A 22,555-nucleotide genomic window follows, 5' to 3' on the forward strand; every position below is an offset into this window, starting at 1 on the left:
TATATAATTATCATGAAAGGGCAAGGGACTTTTAAGTTTTAAGTAAGGTAAACAGTAACATGTATAAAGAAACCAAAACAAAAAGAATTATAGCAAATTCCACGAGTAATTGAGTAGTAAAGAGCATCTGAAGAATTGAGGGATCCACGAGGTCATGAATTCAAGACCCTTTTAACGAAACTGTTAAACAAAAGTTTAAGATATCCTTAAACATAGTATCTAAAAAAATTATATTTTGTGGTTATTTTATCATCTAGAAATGCAATTAGATAGCCTAACAAACGAGCTCTTTCAGAGCTGTCACTATTATGTTTTGATACTCCATGTGAATTGGCCCAAGGAAAAAGTTTAATTTAATACAAGCTTTTCATGTTCTTGTACATAGGTACTTGTTTGATAAATAAGAATGAAACTGTCAAATGAAATGCATATTTTTGGAGAAGAAAGTTGCTGACCAATTATTCCCACCGCCCATCACAAAGCCACTAAGTTTTGCCTGGTTTCTTGTCGAGAACCATCCGACCTATTAGTCACCTCTATCAAGTGCTGCTATTTTTATCCCAATCACCCTTGCCTCCATCATGCACCATCAACAATTTCTTTTTCTTTGTTATTTGATTTCCCGCTAACCATGTTTATTCAAGCTTTATAATTAATGATCATCCGTGAATCTAGAACATAAAATTTGAATGAGCTAAATATAATTTTTGAATTTTATGAGATGAAATGGATTATTTTTGGAAAAATATTTAATTAGAACTAGTTTCATACGACCAAACAATGAAAACAAAATGTTTTGTTTTTATTAATTTGGTCTATGTATAGGTAAATGTTAATTAAGGTCTATATGAGTATTTCTTCAATTTTTGAAACTTCAACTATATTTCAATTTTGCACATTAAGGTATAGCCTAGTGGTAAATGCATATACGATCTAGTAATAGATCTAAATTTGAATCCTCCATTCTCCAATCTAAAAAAGAACTATATTTTTGTTTCTTTTATAGGATTTTTTTTTTCTTTTTGAATTTGAAGAGATTAATGTTAAACATTTTATTTAGGAATAAAAATTTTACCCACCCCGTCGAATACCCTTCTGAATCCTATCTATCTGAATTGATAAGTAAAACTCAATACAATAGATTTTAAAAATAAAATCCGACCCGCTTGCTAACTCGCTCCATTTATTTTTCTTTTTAAAACTCAATATATTTTTCTTTTTCTCTATTTTTTAAATAAAAATCGAGTCAAACCCGATGCATCCGTAATTGTACCATTGACATCCCTAATTATACCATTCTTTGATAATAGGGTCCAATACATCATATGTAATTAAATCTAGTCCTAATAATATATTTATGAATTTTTGCAAAAGAATATTTTAGAAAAGGCTGGAAAAAGGTCTAGTATGGACTAGATTTTTATTTTTAATTTCTAAGTCTAATCTTCTCCGGTCCAATCATTGGTTGTTGTTGCTAATTTGAGTTTAGCAGACCAACGCTAATAGGTTGGGCTAGCGCATATAAGTTTTCATTTTCACGACTTCCAATCTTGTGTATTTTTTTTCTGTAGAGCCTATTCATAATAATTTGATAAGTTTATAGAATTAAGTTATTGAATTTATTTAATAAATGAGTTAAATTCAAGCTTGGCTCATTAGATTATCGCTATGAATCGACTCACGAGCTAATTCAATAAATGAAAATTAATTAAACTTATATCATAATGACATTATTTTGATTTTGTAGATTTGGATTGATTGGTCCTGCAATTCCAGTTTAATGAATTGGCTATTCAAGACCTGGAGGGAGTGGAATAGAGAATCAGGCCCAAATCAAAAGTTCGGTTCATGCGAGAAACGATTAAACAATAACGGGTTCTTCAGGCTCTGCATTAATAATTTGCTACGACAAATAGGGTCTTGTTTAGCTGGGCTGAACATGGAGACAGCACATGCCAAACTGCTAAATTTATCCTTGATTCAGCCACCAGAGCCTGCAAAACTGGCATGTTCTCAACTTGAACATAGATTGATTTTAATCATAAGCTACACCCAAATGGCTATCTTAAATACCATCTAAATGTGCCTTTTCTAATTAATGAAACAAGATAATCTATGATGATACTTCAATTACTTCTCAAAATAATTGCACAACTTACACATTTATACTTGATCAGGGAAGAAACAAAGAACAAAGAAATAGCAGAAAAAAATCATGGTCCTCTTATGTCTTGTGTGTAAATGTAGTCTGTATGTTCAGCCATGAATCTTCTAATCAAACACTCTTCACTTTCTATACCTTCACATCCATCATAACTAATACTTGATTCCTCCTACAAAAATTTATAAAAGAGAAGCAGTTGCATAAAGCTGTGGATTCAATCCGTGAAAAAAATACTTATAAGAAGAACTAACCAAGAACTTCGAAACGAGATTACATTCATAAAAAAAAAAAATGGAATTACTGTGGAAGAAATAAGAAACTTACATGTGATGATGAAAGTTGGGGATTAGAAATGGGTCTGGTGGCGTTTGCAGTTGAGAGAATGAGCAATACCAATATGAAGAAGAAAGTTACAGTAATCTTTGCCATTTTTCTTGAATCAAAGAGTAACAGACAAAGTTGAGAAAATATAGAGAGACAAGATGAGAGGTTCATGGAACTATATCATATAATAATAGCATTGAGAAGTGAGACTCATTAGTTTAGGCCTTTAGGGTAGTGACAGAGAAGAGTGAGGTTCCATGAATGAGCACCCAAAAAGTCAAAACCCAAAGCTTTTATTATTTCTTTGTTCCTAGGAAACATCGCCATGTTTAATCAGAGACATAATTTTTCTTGAAAGACAGATTTGGTTTTGTTATTGTTGTTGAATGTTGATGATGCAACTTGTGCTACCCGTGTAATTGTTCTTCTGGTGTTTGATTAAATCACATGCTTGCTTGGCTCCACGTGACAGACACCTATGAATGTTGGAAACAAAATTTTAATTTACACTCATTTCAAATTTTAATTTCTATAAAATTGTATGGTCTATAAAATTTCACATATTGAAAAATAAGAAAGAAATAATTTGATATATAGTACTATATTGAAAAATAAAATGTATAAAGTTAAAGAGTATTTTTGAAATAAAATTAAATAGTTTAAATTTCATTATTAATAAAAATAATAATATTGAAGTACAATATAATCTATTAGTTGCAAAAATTATTGTCTATTTTCTTCAATCAAATAAAATAATTTGATAAATTCAATAAATGTTTTTGAATTAATAAAACGGATTCTAGTTTTTAAATCAAAACCGGTTTGCAAATAATGTTTGTAATAATAATAATAATAATAATAATAATAATAATAAAATTTAATTAAAAATTAGAATCAACTATATATTATAAAAAACATTCTAAAAATATCTCATATAACAACGACTTTTCAACTATTTGATTATATTTTATATTGAAATAAATATAATTATTATTGATATATTTACGTCAACATAAATATAATTATTGATTGGCATTGACACGGTGATTAACCTTTAAAATTTTATAAAATTTAGGCTTGTAGAAATTTGAGCTGTAGTAAATCTATGTTATCGATATGTATGAAAGATTCTATGCAGTTTACATCAACCACGTGGCATGATGCTTCTCAATGTGAAACACTGTGACACGACGAAGTTATTAACATCTTAAAACATCTGCTAACTTATATAATACTTATAGCATCTAAAAAAATAATTTATTTTAAAATATTTACTATATTTATAGTTTAGTTTTAAAGGGTAATAAATATTTTTTTATATTTATTTTTTATATATGACCAATAATTATTATCTTAATTTAATAATTTTATTAAATTAAGGGTAATATAATTAATTTATTCAATAATTTATTATAACTTAGACACATTTAATGATTTTCTTAAGAAATGTGAAATTTCAAATGCGACAAGTATTACGAAACAGATTTAGTATAATATATATAAAATACGAATGAAGAGAATATTGGGTTTCTAAAACGCTCCTACTAAATTTATGGATCGACAAAAATATCATTACTAATCCTATTCTAATTATGATATCAATTTATTATTTTTATTATATTAATATTGTAAATTTAATCTCATTCTAATTAGAAATTTGTCCTATCATACCATATATATATATATATATATATATATATATAGTTTTATAGTTTTAATTGCTTTTGGCTATCAAGAATTTGTTACTTTTGCCTATCAAAAATTGTTACATCAAGCTTTTGCTAATTTGAAATTATTGAATTTGTAGTCATATTTTCTTCTTGCAGTAAGTATAACTTTAATTCTCTCTCTATTTACAAATTAATAGAATAGTTTTTATTTATAATTTTTATAATTTATATTTATAGATTAATTGTAATTGTTTAGTAATCGTGAATAATTACAAGCTTATAAGCTTTCCCTTCTAAATAGTATTATCATGCAATATTTTAAAGTGATGGACACTCTAATTAGAAAAATTTAATTTTACTTATCGATTAAAATTATATAATAATTTTAATTAGATTGATTATATTAGTTTCCTTGATTTTATTATTTTTACTAACTAACAAATCTTGTTTCATTACTTTTCCGTTGCTAAAAGTTTACAAAGGGTTCTACAAACGTTTTAGAAACGGAATATTTCCGTTTCTAAAGTTATATCACAATAGTTTTCTGTTGCCGGAGTCCACAGACGAGTTAGCAACCCAATTAATTTCCGTTGGTAAATTTGTAACCAAAATTCAAAAGCTATTGTCACTGCAAATCTCTTATTCGCCACATCCTATGGTATGCTATATATATATATATAAGTGCGAATGAGGGGGGAATATTAGATTCTTAAAATGCCCCTATAAACTTTTAGTTTTATTGATTAATTAAAGAATAATTTAGTCTTATTCTAATTAGAAACCTCTTAATTTTATTGGTATTTTATGAGTTGATTAATTAAAAATATCATTAAAAATAATTTATTCCTATTATAATTAGGAAATTTTTGAAATTTCTATACATGTAAAAATACTATGATTTAATATCTTATAATTTAAATATATATAATATTAAATTTATTAATCCCGGTGACTCTTTTTTTATTAATATTATAAATTTAATCTCATTCTAATTAGAAATTTGACTGTAATTGTAATATTAAAAGTACAAATGAGGGAAAAATGTTGGGTTCCTAAAACGCCTTTGTAAACTTTTAATTTTATTGGTTAATTGAAGAATAATTTAGCCTTATTCTAATTAGAAAACTCTTAATTTTATTGGTATTTTATTAGTTGATTAATTAAAAATATCGTTAAAAATAATTTAGTCATATTCTAATTAGAAAATTTTTGAAATTCCTATACATATAAAAAAACTATGATTTAATATCTTATAATTTAAATATATTATATTAAATTTATTAATCCCAGTGACTCTTTTTTTATTAATATTATAAATTTAATCTCATTCTAATTAGGAATTTGACTGTAACTGTAATATTAAAAGTGCAAATGAGGAGAAAACATTGGGTTGTTAAAACAATCTTACTAAATTTATGAATTGGCAAAAATATCATTACTAATCCTACTCTAATTATGATTTCAATTTATTATTTTTATTATGTTAATATTATAAATTTAACCCCACTCTAATTAGGATTTTGTCCTATCATACCATTATATAGACGTTTGGTTTTAATTGCTTTGAATTTTGACTATCAAGAATTTGTTATTCTTGACTGTCACGAATTTATTGATTTTGACTATCAATAATTATTGCATCAAGTTTTGCTAATTTGGAATCATTGAGTTTGTAATCATGTCTTTTTCTTGCGATAAGTATAATTTTAACTTTCTCTATTTATAAATGATAGAATAATTTTTATTTATATTTAATAAGTATGTTCTAGCAATTATAAGAAGTTTAATCAATTCTAAATAGGAAATTATTGAAGATTTTAATTTTGTTGGTTGAAAAATAAAGCTAATTTAATTATTAAGGGTTTTAATTTCCTATTTTATATATATGTGTGTGGGGGGTAAGAATATAAAACTTTAAGAATTTTAATTTTATTGATTGAAAATTAAAGCTAATTTAATTATTAAGGATGTAAATTTTCTATTTAAATATAACTTTTATTGGATAAAATAATAAATTATATTATATATTATATAAGATATATATGGTAAGACTATAAAACTTTAAGAATTTTAATTTTATTGGCTGAAAAGATAAAGATAAATTTTTTTTAGATAAATAAATCCATTAGTTCGAAAAAAAGTAGGGAATAAATATCATTGAATTTTATGAATATAGTTTGTATTATTTAATTGAAATTTGTATTCTCTTGACAATTAATACATGCAAAATATTAACTAATATTAAATAATATTTGAATTAATACAAAATGTAATAAACTAGTCAAATATATAAGATTCTTAATAATAATAAATTAATTAAATAAACTATATGTATTTTATTAATATTAAATCAAATATATATTAGAAATCATAGTCGAAAACTTCTATCCAATCTTAATTAAGAATGAAAATCGTATTTTAGAAGTTTTGATTGAAGCCAATAATAAACCAATTATATTTATAATTTTATTGCAAAAGGACTTAATTATTTTATATTAAAAATCTCAAACTAATTAAATTTCTAAATTATAAATTAAAATTATTTTCTTTTCTTCGTATTTTCTTTTATTTGCTTTGCTAATATTATTAGCTACATTTTGCCTTATCATTCTCTTGAATAATATTAATTATTTTATCATTAATCTACTAAGTAAATTTCTCGATCAAATTTCAATTAGTATAAATTTATTAATTTTTTAAAGAAATTATTTAAATCATGATTGTAATTTTTTTAACAACTTAATGCTTTTTCTTTTTTTTAAGTTGTTACATATTTTTAGTTTAAAAATTTATTATACTTTGATTTTAATATTACATCTATTATTATGATAATAAAGAACAAATATTTAAATTATAACTCAATTGAAAATTTAATCTATCAAATAACTATATTTTAGTTGGCTTCTATCAATGAGTTTTTTACTTTCTCACTTTATTATTATTAATGGCTGAGGTACTAATTTTAACTTTTTGGTTTTTTTTTTTATTTTGGTATACTATCACAAAAAAAAATTGAATTTGACTACCAATAATTTATATATGCATTTATTTTTATATATGCGAGATCTTGGATCAAATGATTATTTATTTTCAATTTTATAACTATTCCATTTCGTCAAAAAATCTATTATAAAAAATTATTAAAATTTTTCATCAAATACTAGATATGTATAATAGTGATTTACACCTATGTTTATACATGTAATAATTATAACTAAAAATATTGAATTTTTATATTGTTTTTGTAAAAATTAATAAAAATATATATAATAAAATAAATTATAAATAATTATTCTAATGGGTATGTTCAACGAGTAACAACGTGCATCGCACGTTCTTGAACACTAGTTCACCTAAGTACTTTTATATCAAAACACTTAAGAATTTTTCTTTTTTCTTTTTATTTTTTAGAGCGAGAAGGTGTAATTTCTTTTCCAAGATAAATGTTTTAGCAAATGGATTTCACGTGGATCGTACTTGTATTCTTACTCTTGTAAAATCTGCGGTTAACACTTTATTAATGTAAAATTCAATTAGTTAATTTGTATAAAAATTGGTAAATTACGATTTAATAAGTCCATTACTGATATTGTATGACACTTTTGAGTATCGTGTAAAAAAGTTTTTTTTATATATAAAAAATGGTAAGTTACTAAAAATGGTAAGTTATAAGTAGTACGGTTTAAAAATGTTTTTTTACAAAAAAAAAAAAAATTTAAACTATAATTTCTAAAAGCATAATATTTTTATGACTTTTAATTCCACTATTGTCGCTTATAATTTCCGTTTGGCAAATACTTGAACCGTCGTCTATACATGGCGGTTTGTTCTTTTTAGCCGTTTAGACACGACAGCGTCTCAAAGATGCTCTGCAATCAAACGACTAGACTATTAGAGAACCGTAAGATTAGCCAACCATCTGTTTTGTCGTCTGTGTCGTACGGCCTTTTGTTTCTAGTTTCTAGGACAACAACGTCTAGGAAGAGGAGGCATTTATAGACTGTTAATAACAGTCTGTAAGTTTTGATTTTTCAAGAAAAAAAAAAAAAAATAACAGTCTGTAAGACTTGCAAGAATACAGTTAGCCCGGGCATGAAGTAGCGCCAAAATCAACCATCTGGGATATTTTTCCCGTTGCGGGTATCTCCTCTTATCCTTCAGATAGGAAATATCTCAACTATCTTTTTTGTTTCTCTTTTTTGGTTTATTTATCTTTAGCAAAATTGAACAAATAGCTTTGCTGGTTCAACAATGGCATCCTTATCACCTAATCCAATTTCTGCAATATCTTTCACTAACCCAACTCTTCCCAAAAGGGTTTCTTCACGTTGTACGTTACATCCTAAAGCCATGGCCAAGGACCTTTACTTTAACCATGATGGTTCGGCAGCAAAGAAACTTCTGGTACTCTTTCAAGCTCCACCATTTCTTGTTATCGTTGTTTTGATTACCCAGGTTTAAGAACGTACGTTGAGAATTGATTTTGGGTTGGTGCAGGCTGGGGTGGATATGGTGGCACAGCTTGTAGGCGTCACTTTAGGTCCAAAAGGAAGGAATGTGGTGTTGGAAAATAAGTATGGACCGCCTAAGATTGTTAACGATGGAGAAACTGTTCTCAAACAGGTATTTCATAACTTGCCCATTAATTATTATCAAGTCAATTATACATAATTGGTGTCATTACAAATGATAATTCTTTTTTTTAAGAGTTAATTTTTTGGATAAGAAATTGTGAACGTAATTTAATTGTCTGTGGATGACTCTAGTATTATTGACTCAAAGATCATTAGTTTAGTAAATCTAATTAAATTGTTATAATATTTATATTGAGTAGGAGGATTTGAGGAAATGATGTTGTTCATACACACATAAGGGAAAATTAGTTGTTCCTTTTACTTTCTGATGGAGACATTTTCTTCATATTTATCTGATTTGTTAATATTTGTTAATATCTGATAGATTGAATTGGAGGATCCTTTGGAGAATGTTGGAGTGAAATTGGTGAGACAGGCTGGGGCAAAAACTAATGACCTTGCTGGTGATGGTTCAACAACATCTGTAGTTCTTGCTCATGGTTTAATTACTGAGGGTCTTAAGGTGAGATTGAATGCTCATTCTAATGGTAATGATTTATGGATCAATACTTCTTATATTCTAATATGGTTGAGAATTGAAAAGCTATTGATAAAAAGTAAACTTGTAGCTAGTGTAAGACACCTATGCTTAAGATATATATCTCACCAAGGCTACATACAAGTTTTTTGAAACTTTTTATATTAAAGATGTCACAATTTCTAGGTTATTGCAGCTGGCATGAATCCTGTCCAAATTGCTCGTGGGATTGAGAAAACCTCAAAAGCCCTTGTTTCTGAACTCAAATTGATGTCTAGAGAGGTAAATAAATTTACTTTTCTCAGAGAAATTAAGATGAACGAATGTAAATTAGAAAGCATGTAAAATGAGGAAAAAAATATGCTACTTCTATGTCTGCAAGAATATTAACTATAACTTAGAAATATAGGTTGAAGATGATGAGATTGCAGATGTTGCTGCAGTTAGTGCCGGGAATGATAGTATAGTGGGAAACATGATAGCTGATGCTCTTCGGGAAGTAGGAAGGAGAGGTGTAGTCACAATCGAAAATGGAAAGTACATTGAGAACAATCTACAAATTGTAAAAGGGATGCAATTTGATCGTGGATATTTATCCCCCTACTTTGTTACTGATCGACGAAAAATGATAGTAGAGTTCCACAACTGCAAGGTAAGAAATGCAAGATTTTACACAGTCTGGCATGTTAGTTTCTGAAATGATTAGAGAATGAAATTGTTTGGTTTCAGTTACTTTTGGTTGACAAAAAAATCACAAATGCAAAGGAGATGTTTAAAATATTGGACAATGCTGTCAAAGAGAAGTATCCCATAGTGATAGTTGCAGAGGGCATTGAGCAGGAAGCTTTGGCTCCAGTTATTAGAAACAAACTCAAAGGTGTATTGAAGGCAGCTGCAATCAAGGCGCCTGCCTTTGGCGAGCGCAAGAGCCACTATTTAGACGACATTGCTATTTTGACAGGAGGTAGTGGACTAAGTTCTAAGCATGAATTAATATCTTTCTGTTAATAGTATGAAAGCATCAGAAATTAGCGAGATGAACTTTTCTTTGATTGTGTGAGATGATAAGCTTGAAGAATGCATTCAAGTTTATTTCATATATAAACATCAAATATTAAGAATGAAACGCAGAGCATTATAATTCTTGAAAATTAGAGCAAAATAGCAAATAAAAGTCAAGTGTTTATTATCTTTGTAGCATGAACTACTGAAGCAGTCCTTTGTATGATGTTAAACTTATTCCTATTTCATGAGAAAAATAGTGGAATAAGAAGGAAATTCATTTTTAATAAATTTCTTCTGGTGTCATTCATCTTCATTATTTGCATTTTACTTTTGTATTTGTATCTCAACTCTTCAAATGTTTTGCAGGTACAGTAATCAGAGATGAGATGGGATTCATCCTAGAAAAGGCTGGCGTGGAGGTTTTAGGCTCTGCTACCAAGGTGGTGGTAACAAATGATTCTACACTTATAGTTACTGATGGAAGCACTCAAGCAGCTGTTCAGGCTAGGGTTTCTCAGATTCGTAATCTTGTTGAGGTGCATTTTGCTTTTGCCAATGTTATTTATACAACCATTGTAGTGCATTGCTACATCTAAGAATCAATAATTAAGGCTAGCGATTTCTTGAACAAACTGAATGCATGGCATGGCATAGCATTCCCTGCCTGGGATACCAACATTATTAGTCTTGCTTTGCAGAATAGCGAAGAAAAATTTCAACGGAAAATACTGAATGAAAGAATAGCAAGATTATCAGGAGGAATTGCCATTCTTCAGGTAATGAAGTGCTTATAGCTAAGCAATTTCTTCTCTTGAAAATGCAAACATCTCAAGACTCTGTCTCTGCTTTAAGCTTTATGATTTATCAATCAAATCATAGGTGGGAGCACAAACAGAAGTTGAGTTGAAGGATAAACAACTGAGGATCGAAGATGCTTTAAATGCGACCAAGGTAGCTGGTTGCGTTTGTTGATCTTTCAATGGCTTTTGTTGTTGACTATAAATAATAAGCTTCTGGCTTGTTATATTGCAGGCAGCAATTGAGGAAGGTGTTGTAATTGGTGGTGGGTGTAGCCTTCTGAGGCTGTCCACAAAGGTGGATGGTATTAAAGAATTTTTGGATGATGAAGAACAGAAGGTGCCTCTCCTTTCCTCCCTTTTTCTATGTTCATATCTAATTATTCAGGGTGGATGATATTATAACAAGACTTGGAGATTTTTTATTAATCAATCTGAAGTAGTACATACATTTCACTCGTTAATGATTCATCATTCATATTTTTCCTTCTATACTAAGGCATAGTAGTATTTTATTTCACCTAATCTTACAGAAGTACAACCTTTTTCTCATAGTTCTCGACTTATTCAATTATTCATTACTGTCGCAATCTTGTTGTGAAAACTTTCATATAGATTGGCGCTGAGATCTTCAAAAGAGCTTTGAGTTATCCTACAAGACTGATAGCAAAAAATGCAGGTGTAAATGGAAACATTGTCATAAACCAGGTCCTTTCAACTTAGTTCATAATTGTTCTGTAGTATCAAAATTGAAAATTGAAATTTTGGGTTTCTGAAATTGTTTTGATCATTATAACACAATTTAACACAACTTCTTGAAATTTGTTAGATTCTATCAAATGATAATCCAAGATATGGCTACAATGCTGCAAGAGATAGATATGAGGATTTGATAAGTGCAGGAATTATAGATCCAACAAAGGTATGCTTAATTATTTCTCAGATGGATGCATTTTTCATCAACCTTATACATAGCCATTATAAGCAATTAAAGAAAAAGAAAAGAGACATTAATGTTTCAATTGATATTAAAAATTATTTATTTGATTCATGTATGCTGAAGAAACAAAAGCTAAACATTTTCATTGGAGCAAAATGTAATATTTTACCTTTAACTAACGACAATACAGAAATCAAAATGCTGACAATGCTCAGTTGAAATTTGGAGCAGGTAGTTAGATGTTGTTTGGAGAATGCTGCATCAGTGGCCAAAACATTTCTGATTTCTGATGCTGTTGTAGTTGACATTAAGGAACCACGAATGCTACCGATGAGAAAACCGATGTCAAAAACTCCAGGTAAGTAACCCCATCACATCATATCAGTAGGCACTCACAAGTAAAAGCAGGCGCAAACAAACGACAGTTTTGCATGTTATCTGCTGCTGATAATTATGATGTTTAATGATTCAGGTATTGCACCTATGGACTTACAGTTGAGAGGCAGGAGTTTGAAATTGTAAAAACTACTTCTTCAAGTCATTTGAATCACTGAAGGGAGTAGGCATGCTGCACTAACTAAGTAGAAGTAGCACAACTGCCTCGAGTCTTCTCGTTCGCCATATCGATTGGTGCTGCTATTGATCAAACAGTTGCCAGTAGCCATTAGTTAATGATGAAAGAGTTTCACTCAAATTCAAGTTCTGAAATGAAGCGCAAGGCAAACTATTAGGTGGAAAATGGTTTAGAGCAACTGATAATCATCTAACAAGATTGCAGGTTGCAATTGAGTAAATATTTACACAAGCAAATGGTCAATATTATTTTCCCAATATATACTAGCTTTGTGTTATTATAAACTTGATGTATCTGCTTTTTGTTTCTGTCAAAGGTTTATGTGCTTTCACTTAATATTTCTTAGCAGTTGCTGGCCAATTATTGAAGGCAAATGAAGATCAAGAGAGCTGATCAAATTTATATAGCATGATTATGCAAGTAGAATTGAAAGGATCACTATATATATATATATATATATATATATATATATATATATATAATGAACGCCTAATGTAACATAAGATGTGTTTGAAATATTGTAATTGAAGTCTGCTTGAATCATAGCACTACTTTATATTGATTTGTAATGTATTCTGTATACAAAATAAATTATCTGATGCAAAAAATAAATAAATAAATAAATAAAATCAAAATAATATTAAGCAAATTGTGGATAACCATTTGCGTTATGTAGTTGGTCCCAGGAATAAAGATAACAAGCCAACAAGCCAAGAAAAATATGGTGAGTGCTGAGACCCAGCTGTGGATGAGGAGACATGGTCCTACTAATTGCCTAGGAAATATTAAATCCCCCAATAATCACAAACAAGAAACCTGTGCAGGACAAAATTCTCTGCGGATGTCATTACTCATTGGTTTCATCACCTCCATATCTATCCATCTACTGCCATTTCCATTATCTTCCCATTTCAAATCTTCTTCAACCCCTTTAAGGATTTTAAAATTATTTTGATAAATTATGCTGAACTTCAAGAAGGGCCCAATTGGATCCATGTCACAGGCCCAAAAGCCTTCTCAAATCACAAGGGAAACGTGTTTTGAGTTTTTAGCTTCTCTTTCTCTCTCCAAGTCCTGGGTTTTATATAGTTGCTAATGGGGAAGAAAGGTTTTAATTTCTTAAAATTGAGCTCAAAATCGAAAAACCCATTTCAAGAATTTTGCTATTGTTTGCAAGATGGTACTTTTCATGGGATTTAGTTTGCAGTGCTTAATGGATTTGGTAGTGGCAGGAGTTTCTTTAATGATCGGATTAGGTATTTTCGCTTTCATTGCTTCCATTCTTTGCTCTGCTGCTTTCCTTCACAACGCCAAGGACCTCTCTTGAATTTTATATAATCATGCGAAGGTACTTTCTACTTTTTCTCTTCTCTCTTTGTTTTTGTTTTCTTGGAATTTTAATTCTTCGTTAATTAGCTTACTAGTCTCTTGAGACTCTGAATTTAGGAGGGTTCTCGGTTTTCTCTTTACCTTTTGCTGTTTAATTGTTTTGGGATATAAATTCAAGTTGATTTGATTTCAGTTGGATGTTCAAACCTCCAAATTTGATTAAGTTGCAATGTTACCAATAATCATGATACACAAATTCCTGTTGTACTGGAATAATATTTTGCAACAAATTTATGAGGAGGAATTTCTATGATCAATTGCATAATTTTCTTTACTAATTATTGAGGTTTAGGTCCACTAATGGCAATGTTTATGGCCCATTTTAATAATGTCATCATCTTTACCTTGAGGCTCTATTTGTTTTGTAGAAATTATTTTCAATGTTTGTAGCACTCGGGAAAATTAATCAACAAAAATGTTTGGGTGGTGACAGGGAAAGTTGGTTTGATCTCTAAAGGAAATGACTGTTACGTTTTTAAAATGGGAAGTCATATTTTGAAAAATCTAAACAACTCATTTGAATTTTATTGTTTCATTTGTTCTTCGTGGCCATTTATGTCCATTTTCTTCTGATTCTTAATGATGTATTTATACTCACTCTTAAGTCTTACTGATTAACAGCTTGACATGATTAATTTAAAACAAGAAATTGATAAAAAGACACTGATTTTTGTGCATATTTTTGCATTGTTTTAGGTGTTCAAGCCTGAAAAGTTGCAGACAATTGTGCCTCAATAAAAAAAGCCAGTTCTTTGAAATTGCAGGGCAGTTCTAGCTCTCACTTGTATTGTATGTATCCAAGAGGAATGTTGTATTTCTTGTTGCTTTACAACAATTAAAAAAATTCAAAGTTGATTTCTTTTTAAATTTTGATGCTTTTCTTCTTTGCCAAATTGTCAAATCTATTTTCTTTCTTTTGACAATAAAACATCTTTCTCTTATGCATTATCAGAGCTCAGAATTTTTATTTTGCAGGCAATAGATAGCAAAATGCTTAGGAAAAAAAAAATCTGAAATACATTATTTCTTCTTTTTCTGTTTTTTAGAGTACACCATTCCTCGGATCCCATCCGGGTCTGCTACAAACCCTAAAGGCCTATAAAACCCGAGCACTCGGGGTTCTGAATACAATGCAATATTAATTATCCCTTTCTCTAACAGTTCATCTACCAGTCTTTCCATCACAGCCTTCCCTAATCCAATTCCTTGATATGAAGGATCAACCACCACATCCCAAATAATGGCATTGAAAACATTATCGCCTGTCGCTCGAGCAAATGCGACAGGCTTTTGAGTCTTCTTGTGCTCGATCCAAAGGAGTGAGTTTGTGTTCTCCAAAGCGAGTTTGATCCTTTCAGGGTCGCGCTTGGGGAACCCAACTGCTACAAAGATAGAGTTGAGATGGTCTAGATTCAGGTCTGAGATTGTTCGACGGAGAAGAAAGCCTCGGGACTGGAGGTCGTCGTCAGAGATGGAGTATTTGTTTGTCACAGTCATGGTGGATGCAGTGGGGGCATATTTGTGAGGAAGAAGGGATGTTTTCAGGTGGAGGGAAAGGAGAGGATTGGAGATTATGCCACGTAGGAGCATTGTTTTGTGGATTTGGTTCTGTTCTTTTCTTTCTTGTTCTATTGAAGGAGCTTTCTGGGTGTTGTCGATGTTAATGGTGGTTTTTTGATTGTGATGAGTCATGAGTGTTAGGCTGGAAACTTGTGGCTGTTATTTTTACCGTTATCTTCTAATTTTGCGCGGGATATAGTGGGGCCGCACTGGTTCTTCATAGCTGTGAATGATGGCTGATTTGGGTTGAAGGAAGGAAATTTACTGAAACAAAGAATCGAATGGTAATTTACATAATTTTAAATTTTTTATTGTTTTTATATTTATTTGTCAGATGGTACCAAATTTATTTTTTATTCACTACACTAAATATATCTTTTTTTTTTTTTTTTTTTTTTTTTTTTTTTTTCCAATCAAGACTTGAGAATTCCATCAAGAAAATCAAGACTTGAGAATTAATAGAGAAAATGCATCTCATCTGAAGTTAAACATTGAAAAGTATGAAAGGTTAAATAGCAAAATGTTCATCCTCCAGGCAGGAGAAAAAAGAGATTTCAACAAAAATTCTGATGAATGTCTTGTAATTTTCGTTGCTAATCAACCATTCTAAAAGTGAAATTTTCAAGTGTCTCAAAGGAACATTTTAACGGTAAAGACTTTACTGAGCTTCAAAATCTATTAAAGGAAGGTGGGGTATTTTTTTTTTCTGTTTTTTTGGGAAGTAATTTGGTTTTTATCAAAATAAATTGATTGTCATTGAGAAAAAGAAAATCATCAACCTATGTAATTTTTTTTAGCTTAGAAGATCTAAAATTAAACCAAGGTCAGCAGACTAAATCCATATACCCAACTGAATAAAATATTGTTCGAAAATATTTTGATTTAATCATTTAAATTAAATTTGAGTGTGAAATTTAGATATTTTCTCTAAGAAAAAATAGATATTAAATTTAGAAGGATTCATAAGTTGTAAAAAGATTTTGAAATCTTTATATAGAATTGACTAAATTTTAGAAAAATATTTTTAACAATTTATGAGTAAGTAAATTGAAATTTCACCTTTTCTTGATTTTACATAATGATGATAAAATATTGGATGCGAAGTAATTAGAGGCAGGGCCAAATCTTCCGTGTGAAAATAATTAAATCCTAGACTTCTCAAGAAAGTCTGTATCACTTTCTTAAAACATTGAAGGAAAAAATTAACTAATGCATACTGATTTTCTATGTTGGCTAGTGTATTTTCGTATTTCATTCATGTGAAATCAATTAACCACCACTCCACCAGGCACCAACTCCCACTTTCACAAATCACAGTCTGTATCAGTTAAAAGACCGAAAACGGCAAGATCATAAAATTGAAAATCGATAAAGACACATCGGTATATCAGCAAGCAGAGATCTTTAATGCAATACACTTCAAACTAGGTCTCCAATTTTTATGGGTTTGTTCCGTTTTCAATCTATATTCACAATTCTGTAAGTTTTTGTCTTTGCCTGTGTGGTTCAATTTGTGTTGGGATTTGATGATCTGGGTTTTGTTTTTTAAAGCCTTGAGAATGTATTTGATTTTCCTCTGGTACTTGATTGATTTAAATGGAGCATATGTAATTGAAAAATGTTATCCTTTCTTTTGTTGATATTAGAATTTGATTTCATTTTTAGTCTTTTACATTATCGGTTTTTTCATTGTTGTCTTTCACTTTCGGTGAATTGTATAATTGTGAGATCTTATTGTTTGTACATTGTCATTTACTCGGCTTTATATCCCTTAGAATCGAATCATTTTGTTGGAGTCATGACCTTGTCCAATTCTTTTCCTTTTCCTGCTATAATAGAGGTAGTCAAGAACCTTTGGTGTTTGAACCCGAATTAGAACTTAGAAGGATGAGAAATGAGTAAAGATCCCATGGACAAAAAAAAATCAAATAGTCTCAAATTCACATTTATATATGTTGCTGGTTACTTCAAGAAAAAAAAAAAAAAAGAAGAATTTGCTCCCTTACACATCAGATGCTTATGCTGTAAGCATCAGTTCCCTGTTACTGTTATTGCATTTGTTTAGTGTCTATTGTTGAACTTCTCACATGCATTAAAACTGTATAAGTCATAGTTGGTGATTATTTGTTGGTCTTGGCTTCATGTAAGCAGATAGTGGTCTATTCTATGGTTGCTCTTATGATAGATTTCATGATTGATTTCCTACATTTTTTCCTATCAGATATTTGTTTTCATTTCTATACCCGTTTTAGGAGTAATAACATGCACTTGCCATCTACTGAATTGAAATCTTTTATTTTGATCAGGAAATTTAGATATGGCTCCCTTAATAAGAATTGGGCTCGCTGGTCTTGCGGTTATGGGGCAAAATCTTGCCCTCAACATTGCTGAGAAAGGATTCCCCATTTCTGTTTACAATCGGACCGCTTCAAAAGTTGATGAGACAGTTGCGCGAGCCAAACAAGAGGGAGATCTTCCTTTATATGGCTTCCGTGATCCTGAATCCTTTGTTAATTCAATTCAAAAACCACGTGTGATAATCATGCTTGTCAAGGCTGGACCCCCTGTTGACCAAACCATCAAGACTTTGTCAGTTTATATGGAGAAAGGGGACTGCATCATAGATGGTGGTAATGAGTGGTATGAGAACACGGAGAGGAGAGAGAAAGCCATGGCTGATCTGGGTTTACTTTATCTCGGAATGGGAGTTTCAGGTGGTGAAGAGGGTGCGCGGCATGGACCTTCTTTAATGCCTGGAGGTTCCTTTGAGGCCTACAAATACATAGAAGACATCCTCCTTAAGGTGGCAGCTCAGGTTCGTGATAGTGGCCCGTGTGTCACTTATATTGGCAAAGGAGGATCTGGCAATTTTGTCAAGATGGTTCACAATGGGATTGAATATGGCGACATGCAGCTGATTGCAGAAGCTTATGATGTGCTGAAATCAGTTGGGAAGCTCACCAATGAAGAATTACGCCAGGTTTTCTCTGAGTGGAACAAAGGGGAGCTTATGAGTTTCTTGATTGAGATTACAGCTGATATTTTTGGAATTAGGGACGATAAGGGAGATGGGTACTTGGTTGACAAGGTTTTGGATAAAACTGGCATGAAAGGTACTGGTAAATGGACAGTTCAGCAAGCTGCTGAGTTATCAGTAGCTGCTCCTACTATAGCATCATCTTTGGATGGAAGATTTCTTAGTGGTTTGAAAGAAGAAAGGATTGAAGCTGCCAAGATTTTCAAATCAAGTGGTGTTGGAGACATCCTAGCTGATCAAGTTGTTAATAAGGAAAAGTTGATTGGCGATGCGGGGCAAGCACTTTATGCTTCTAAAATATGTAGCTATGCTCAAGGAATGAACTTGATTCGTGCAAAGAGTGCTGAAAAGGGATGGGACTTGAAACTTGGGGAGCTGGCAAGAATTTGGAAGGGTGGTTGCATTATTCGTGCTGTGTTCTTGAACCGTATCAAGCAGGCATATGATAGAAACCCAGATCTACCAAATCTTCTTGTAGATCCAGAGTTTGCAAGGGAGATTATTGAGAGACAGTCAGCTTGGCGAAGAGTTGTCTATCTTGCTATCAACTCAGGCATTAGCACCCCCGGTATGTCAGCTAGCCTTGCTTATTTTGACACATATAGGAGGGAAAGGCTGCCTGCTAATTTAGTTCAAGCTCAACGGGATTACTTTGGAGCACATACGTATGAGAGAACTGATGTGCCAGGATCCTTTCACACTGAATGGTTCAAGATAGCTAAATTGTCAAAGATCTGAATTTAGCTTTCTTGTGGTGCTGTTGGCAATCTACCTTAGTGACTTATCTCTAAAGAACCAAATCATTTGGCCTTTATGACTTAAAACAATGTATTTGTTGCTGTTATCTTGTGGTGATATCATCTCATAAAGGTAAGGCATATTAATATGTTTAATTGTTTGGCATGATGTTGCCATTTTGAAACTGTAGAAGCAGATCCTGCCAGCTTTATCAACTTATTAATCTTACATGCTCTTCGTCCTATACGCTAAGCACGTACATATACTTTGCTCCACTTACCACATGTTGGCCAATGTATTAATATATTAAATAATATTCCTTATTTTTCTGCTTCATTTTCCTGCTGCTTTTTATTTATTTATTTATTTATTTATTTTGGATTACTTAAGTTTTAGAGCTTTATGCTACATATTCTCATATTTGAGCCACATGAAGGGGATTCCCCATGTTTTTAATAGGCTAGTGATACTTTTGTAGTTTCAACTCCTCAATTATGCATGCATGCTGACTTGTTACCTTAGTAGAATTATTGGTGTGAACCAGTTCTGTTGTTTTACAACTCTATTTGCTCTATGGAATAATCAATTGATATAAATATTACTGAATTTAGGGTGCTAACTAATTAAATCATGTTTCAACTTGTGATAATTTTCTTAATTATATACTAATATGTGGCTTGATAGCTTGTAACGGTATTTGCGATGCTTGCTTAATCCTATATTTTTTCCTGGTCTTGATGCACCACCCAAAATGACAAAATGGTCATGTTAACTCCACTGTTTTAGAAGCTGATTGTGAAGGAGGATCAAGAGGAATATTGTTTTAGAAGGAAAAATAATGATCTGTACCTAATTTCTATCCCATTAGAATAACTATTGAGTAAATGTTTCCTTCATTTATTATCCTTTTGAACGAGGTAGCATGAAGTGTGCTGCATGCTTATTTATGACTGTAGATTCATTTTTATGCAATGTTGGTGTCAAAATATTCGATAACCTTCCCTTCTTTATCTATTCAAGTGCCATTGACCCATTGGTTCATTTTACTAAATTTTCTTCGTCCAAAAACTCATATCTGCAGGGAATCAAGCGGTTAAGTAGTTACACCATTTCTGTGAGACCGTGTATTCTGCAACTATTAACCTATATATTTTACTGTATTATTGACCTCAGTATAGGCAGCTTATCTGTACCTAGACTATTAAGTCTTTCCATATACTTGTTTAATGGGCAAAGGGTTAGAAGAGAGAAAATGTGTTGCAGACTCTAACCATTGAAAAAGAAAAAACAAAAAAAAAATCTTATCATGATGTAAATTCTTAACTACACTTGATTTATGATTGAACACACTAGCAAGCCACTCTGTCTCATAGGTCTATGTTATTGGGCCACAACGCAAATAATCTGAGCATGGTGCTCTACCAAAAACTAAGCCCGCCTAAGACTTTCTCACTCATTTATATTTTAAGATTCCAGTATTACATTTAATTTCTGAAACTTGTGAAGAAAGCATGGACTTTGTTCTGTTTCTGGTCACCTAAGGAACATTATGACACAAAACTTGGCTGTATTTTAGGACAAATCAAAACTTAGGAGCATTTCTTGGTTTTACTTACCTTGGTTCCACCATGAATGTGACTAGTAGCACTTCTTGCATCAAGAACCAATTCTTGTTTTATTAGTTTGGTCCTTGGCCATGGTTCTTCTCTTTGTTTAATTTGTTCCTGAAATTTTTCTCTTGATGAGTATTTAATAGCTGCATGCTTGGAACCGACACTTTTTTTATTGCTTGTACATTGAAATTCTTGATGGCTTGGGCCAGAAGAGGCATCTGAGGCCATCGAGTCATCACTCTCACTATCATCGTCTTTACTATGATTGCCATTTCTGTGATCTGCTTGCTTACCAGTGCTGAGATTATAACCACCATCATCATGGTGGTGGTTTTGTTGGGTACGAGAGGCAATGTAAGTTGTCCACCCAGACTCATTGTCCCTACTACCACTACATTCCTCTGTACATCCTAGGATCCGTGAAGGGTCCATTGTTGTAGCTAGAGAGCAGAATAGGATAGTAAAGTATGAAAAAACAAAAAAGTATCAAGGAACTAGGTAGAAGGTATAGAGTTTAATATTACCTTTGGCGGTTTACTTATATCTCTGTTTCTCTGGTCATTAACTAAAGCATCATCCCACTTATGGGGTAGAAAGATCCCTCTGTACTGCACATGAAACATTCATTATTGAATTGCTGGAGAAATTTCACCACTTTTCAATCCTTTGCACCATTATTATCTCTGGTGATAAAGAAGGGAAACTTGTTGGATAAAATAGGACAACAATCCGAGTTCTTAAATATTGACAAATCTGGGTAGTTCACTCAGTCATTTGACCTTTCAGTCCCACTTGAAAAACACTGCCTTTACTTCTCCGAGCATTTCATAAATCAAAAGCAGCTTTGAATGCTTCAGTGCAGGTGAGGCCTACTCCAGAACCTGTCCCAATTTCTTTAATAGGTTAGGACAGAGGCACATTATGCTTTTAATTCATACCTTTAATTCTCTGTCTTGTCATCAATAAAAGGGCAACCTTTTCCTGGGAAAAATTGCAGAGGAGCCAATTAAGTTCCGGCATTTTGTCCGGCTGTATGGAATGAGGTTGGCTAAAAATCATTTTGCTTGAGGTCTATTGTCCCTATTGTTGTTTTGAGTCCATGTAAAATTGTTTTATGTCTTTCGTCTTACTTGAGATATCTTGGAAATTTGAAAGCAACAATACAAAATTTATTCATGAGCAGTAGAAAATCAAAGCAGCACTACAAATACAAAGCTAGATTATCTGTTTATTAGTTGTATCTTATGTTACTGTCACCGCTTTGCTTTACATTGTTCTACTCCTTGTGTCATTTTCCTTTAACTATACATGAGTTTCTTATGGAATGCAGTGTGTTACGCATAAAGGCTCCAACATCACTTGACCATCATCGGATAGGTCATTTTGTGCCTTATCCATATTTATTTATTGGCAACTTATCATGTCCTTTGCACTGACAAGTGACTTGAGGCAGGCCTCTTTCATTTTGTTGCCACTTGTGTTGTGTGTGCCCTCCTAACCAGGTAAGTTGTCTACCCAGTGCCCTTTAAATTTGGTTAGTTGATTGTGAACAAGGCTTCCTTTTGCATTAAAACGTTTGGTATGAAAGACAAAAGGGTAGGTCCCTTGTATCGAACTTGCTTTTTCAGTGCC

The 22,555-nt window shown here is 31.3% G+C and overlaps 5 protein-coding genes and 1 long non-coding RNA gene across 11 annotated transcripts; 3 read left to right on the forward strand and 3 right to left on the reverse strand.

Moving 5' to 3' along the window:
• Positions 1 to 2,003: 2,003 nt before the first annotated feature.
• Positions 2,004 to 2,893, reverse strand: LOC105640791 (phytosulfokines). The gene is made up of 2 exons (XM_012225184.4): positions 2,489 to 2,893; positions 2,004 to 2,333 (listed from the first exon to the last, which is right to left on the reverse strand). The coding sequence occupies exons 1-2, from the start codon at positions 2,657 to 2,659 to the stop codon at positions 2,214 to 2,216; spliced, it is 291 nt and encodes a 96-aa protein (XP_012080574.2). The 5' UTR covers positions 2,660 to 2,893; the 3' UTR covers positions 2,004 to 2,213.
• A 5,257-nt stretch (positions 2,894 to 8,150) lies between these two features.
• CPN60BETA4 (TCP-1/cpn60 chaperonin family protein) lies at positions 8,151 to 13,155 on the forward strand. Of its 4 annotated transcripts, none has more exons than XM_089726707.1 (15): positions 8,151 to 8,298; positions 8,475 to 8,562; positions 8,656 to 8,781; positions 9,118 to 9,255; positions 9,457 to 9,552; positions 9,680 to 9,922; positions 10,000 to 10,234; positions 10,642 to 10,811; positions 10,974 to 11,051; positions 11,155 to 11,226; positions 11,308 to 11,412; positions 11,688 to 11,780; positions 11,902 to 11,994; positions 12,244 to 12,370; positions 12,485 to 12,992. In XM_089726707.1, exons 2-15 carry the CDS (start codon positions 8,509 to 8,511, stop codon positions 12,532 to 12,534), a joined length of 1,680 nt encoding a protein of 559 aa, XP_089582833.1. In that variant the 5' UTR covers positions 8,151 to 8,298; positions 8,475 to 8,508; the 3' UTR covers positions 12,535 to 12,992. The 4 variants fall into 4 exon arrangements, 2 of the variants coding, with proteins under 2 accessions (XP_089582833.1, XP_089582832.1); XR_016322894.1 differs by lacking the exon at positions 8,151 to 8,298 and having other exon boundaries at positions 8,305 to 8,562; positions 12,485 to 12,790; positions 12,936 to 13,155; XM_089726706.1 differs by lacking the exon at positions 8,151 to 8,298 and having other exon boundaries at positions 8,305 to 8,562.
• Positions 13,156 to 13,434: 279 nt separating this feature from the next.
• Positions 13,435 to 14,842, forward strand: LOC105640711 (uncharacterized). The gene is made up of 2 exons (XR_001047191.4): positions 13,435 to 13,934; positions 14,672 to 14,842. It is a non-coding gene; the product is annotated as an uncharacterized LOC105640711 (long non-coding RNA).
• Positions 14,843 to 14,969: 127 nt separating this feature from the next.
• Positions 14,970 to 15,667, reverse strand: LOC105640713 (Acyl-CoA N-acyltransferases (NAT) superfamily protein). Its single transcript, XM_012225106.3, has one exon. It carries the CDS (start codon positions 15,665 to 15,667, stop codon positions 14,996 to 14,998), a length of 672 nt encoding a protein of 223 aa, XP_012080496.1. The 3' UTR covers positions 14,970 to 14,995.
• A 16-nt stretch (positions 15,668 to 15,683) lies between these two features.
• LOC105640712 (6-phosphogluconate dehydrogenase, decarboxylating 1) lies at positions 15,684 to 19,646 on the forward strand. 3 transcript variants are annotated; one of them, XM_012225105.4, is made up of 2 exons: positions 15,684 to 15,819; positions 17,842 to 19,646. In XM_012225105.4, the coding sequence occupies exon 2, from the start codon at positions 17,853 to 17,855 to the stop codon at positions 19,308 to 19,310; it is 1,458 nt and encodes a 485-aa protein (XP_012080495.1). In that variant the 5' UTR covers positions 15,684 to 15,819; positions 17,842 to 17,852; the 3' UTR covers positions 19,311 to 19,646. The 3 variants fall into 3 exon arrangements, with proteins under 3 accessions (XP_012080495.1, XP_012080494.1, XP_012080493.1); XM_012225104.4 differs by lacking the exon at positions 15,684 to 15,819 and adding an exon at positions 16,658 to 17,014; XM_012225103.4 differs by lacking the exon at positions 15,684 to 15,819 and adding an exon at positions 16,658 to 16,980.
• A 937-nt stretch (positions 19,647 to 20,583) lies between these two features.
• LOC119370602 (uncharacterized) lies at positions 20,584 to 22,111 on the reverse strand. The gene is made up of 2 exons (XM_089726709.1): positions 21,448 to 22,111; positions 20,584 to 21,363 (listed from the first exon to the last, which is right to left on the reverse strand). The coding sequence occupies exon 2, from the start codon at positions 21,353 to 21,355 to the stop codon at positions 20,900 to 20,902; it is 456 nt and encodes a 151-aa protein (XP_089582835.1). The 5' UTR covers positions 21,356 to 21,363; positions 21,448 to 22,111; the 3' UTR covers positions 20,584 to 20,899.
• Positions 22,112 to 22,555: the final 444 nt, after the last annotated feature.

The sequence above is a fragment of the Jatropha curcas genome, chromosome 10, assembly GCF_041381405.1.
Source record: "Jatropha curcas cultivar XTBG-Jc1 chromosome 10, XTBG_Jcur_1.0, whole genome shotgun sequence".
Lineage (NCBI taxonomy): Eukaryota > Viridiplantae > Streptophyta > Magnoliopsida > Malpighiales > Euphorbiaceae > Jatropha > Jatropha curcas.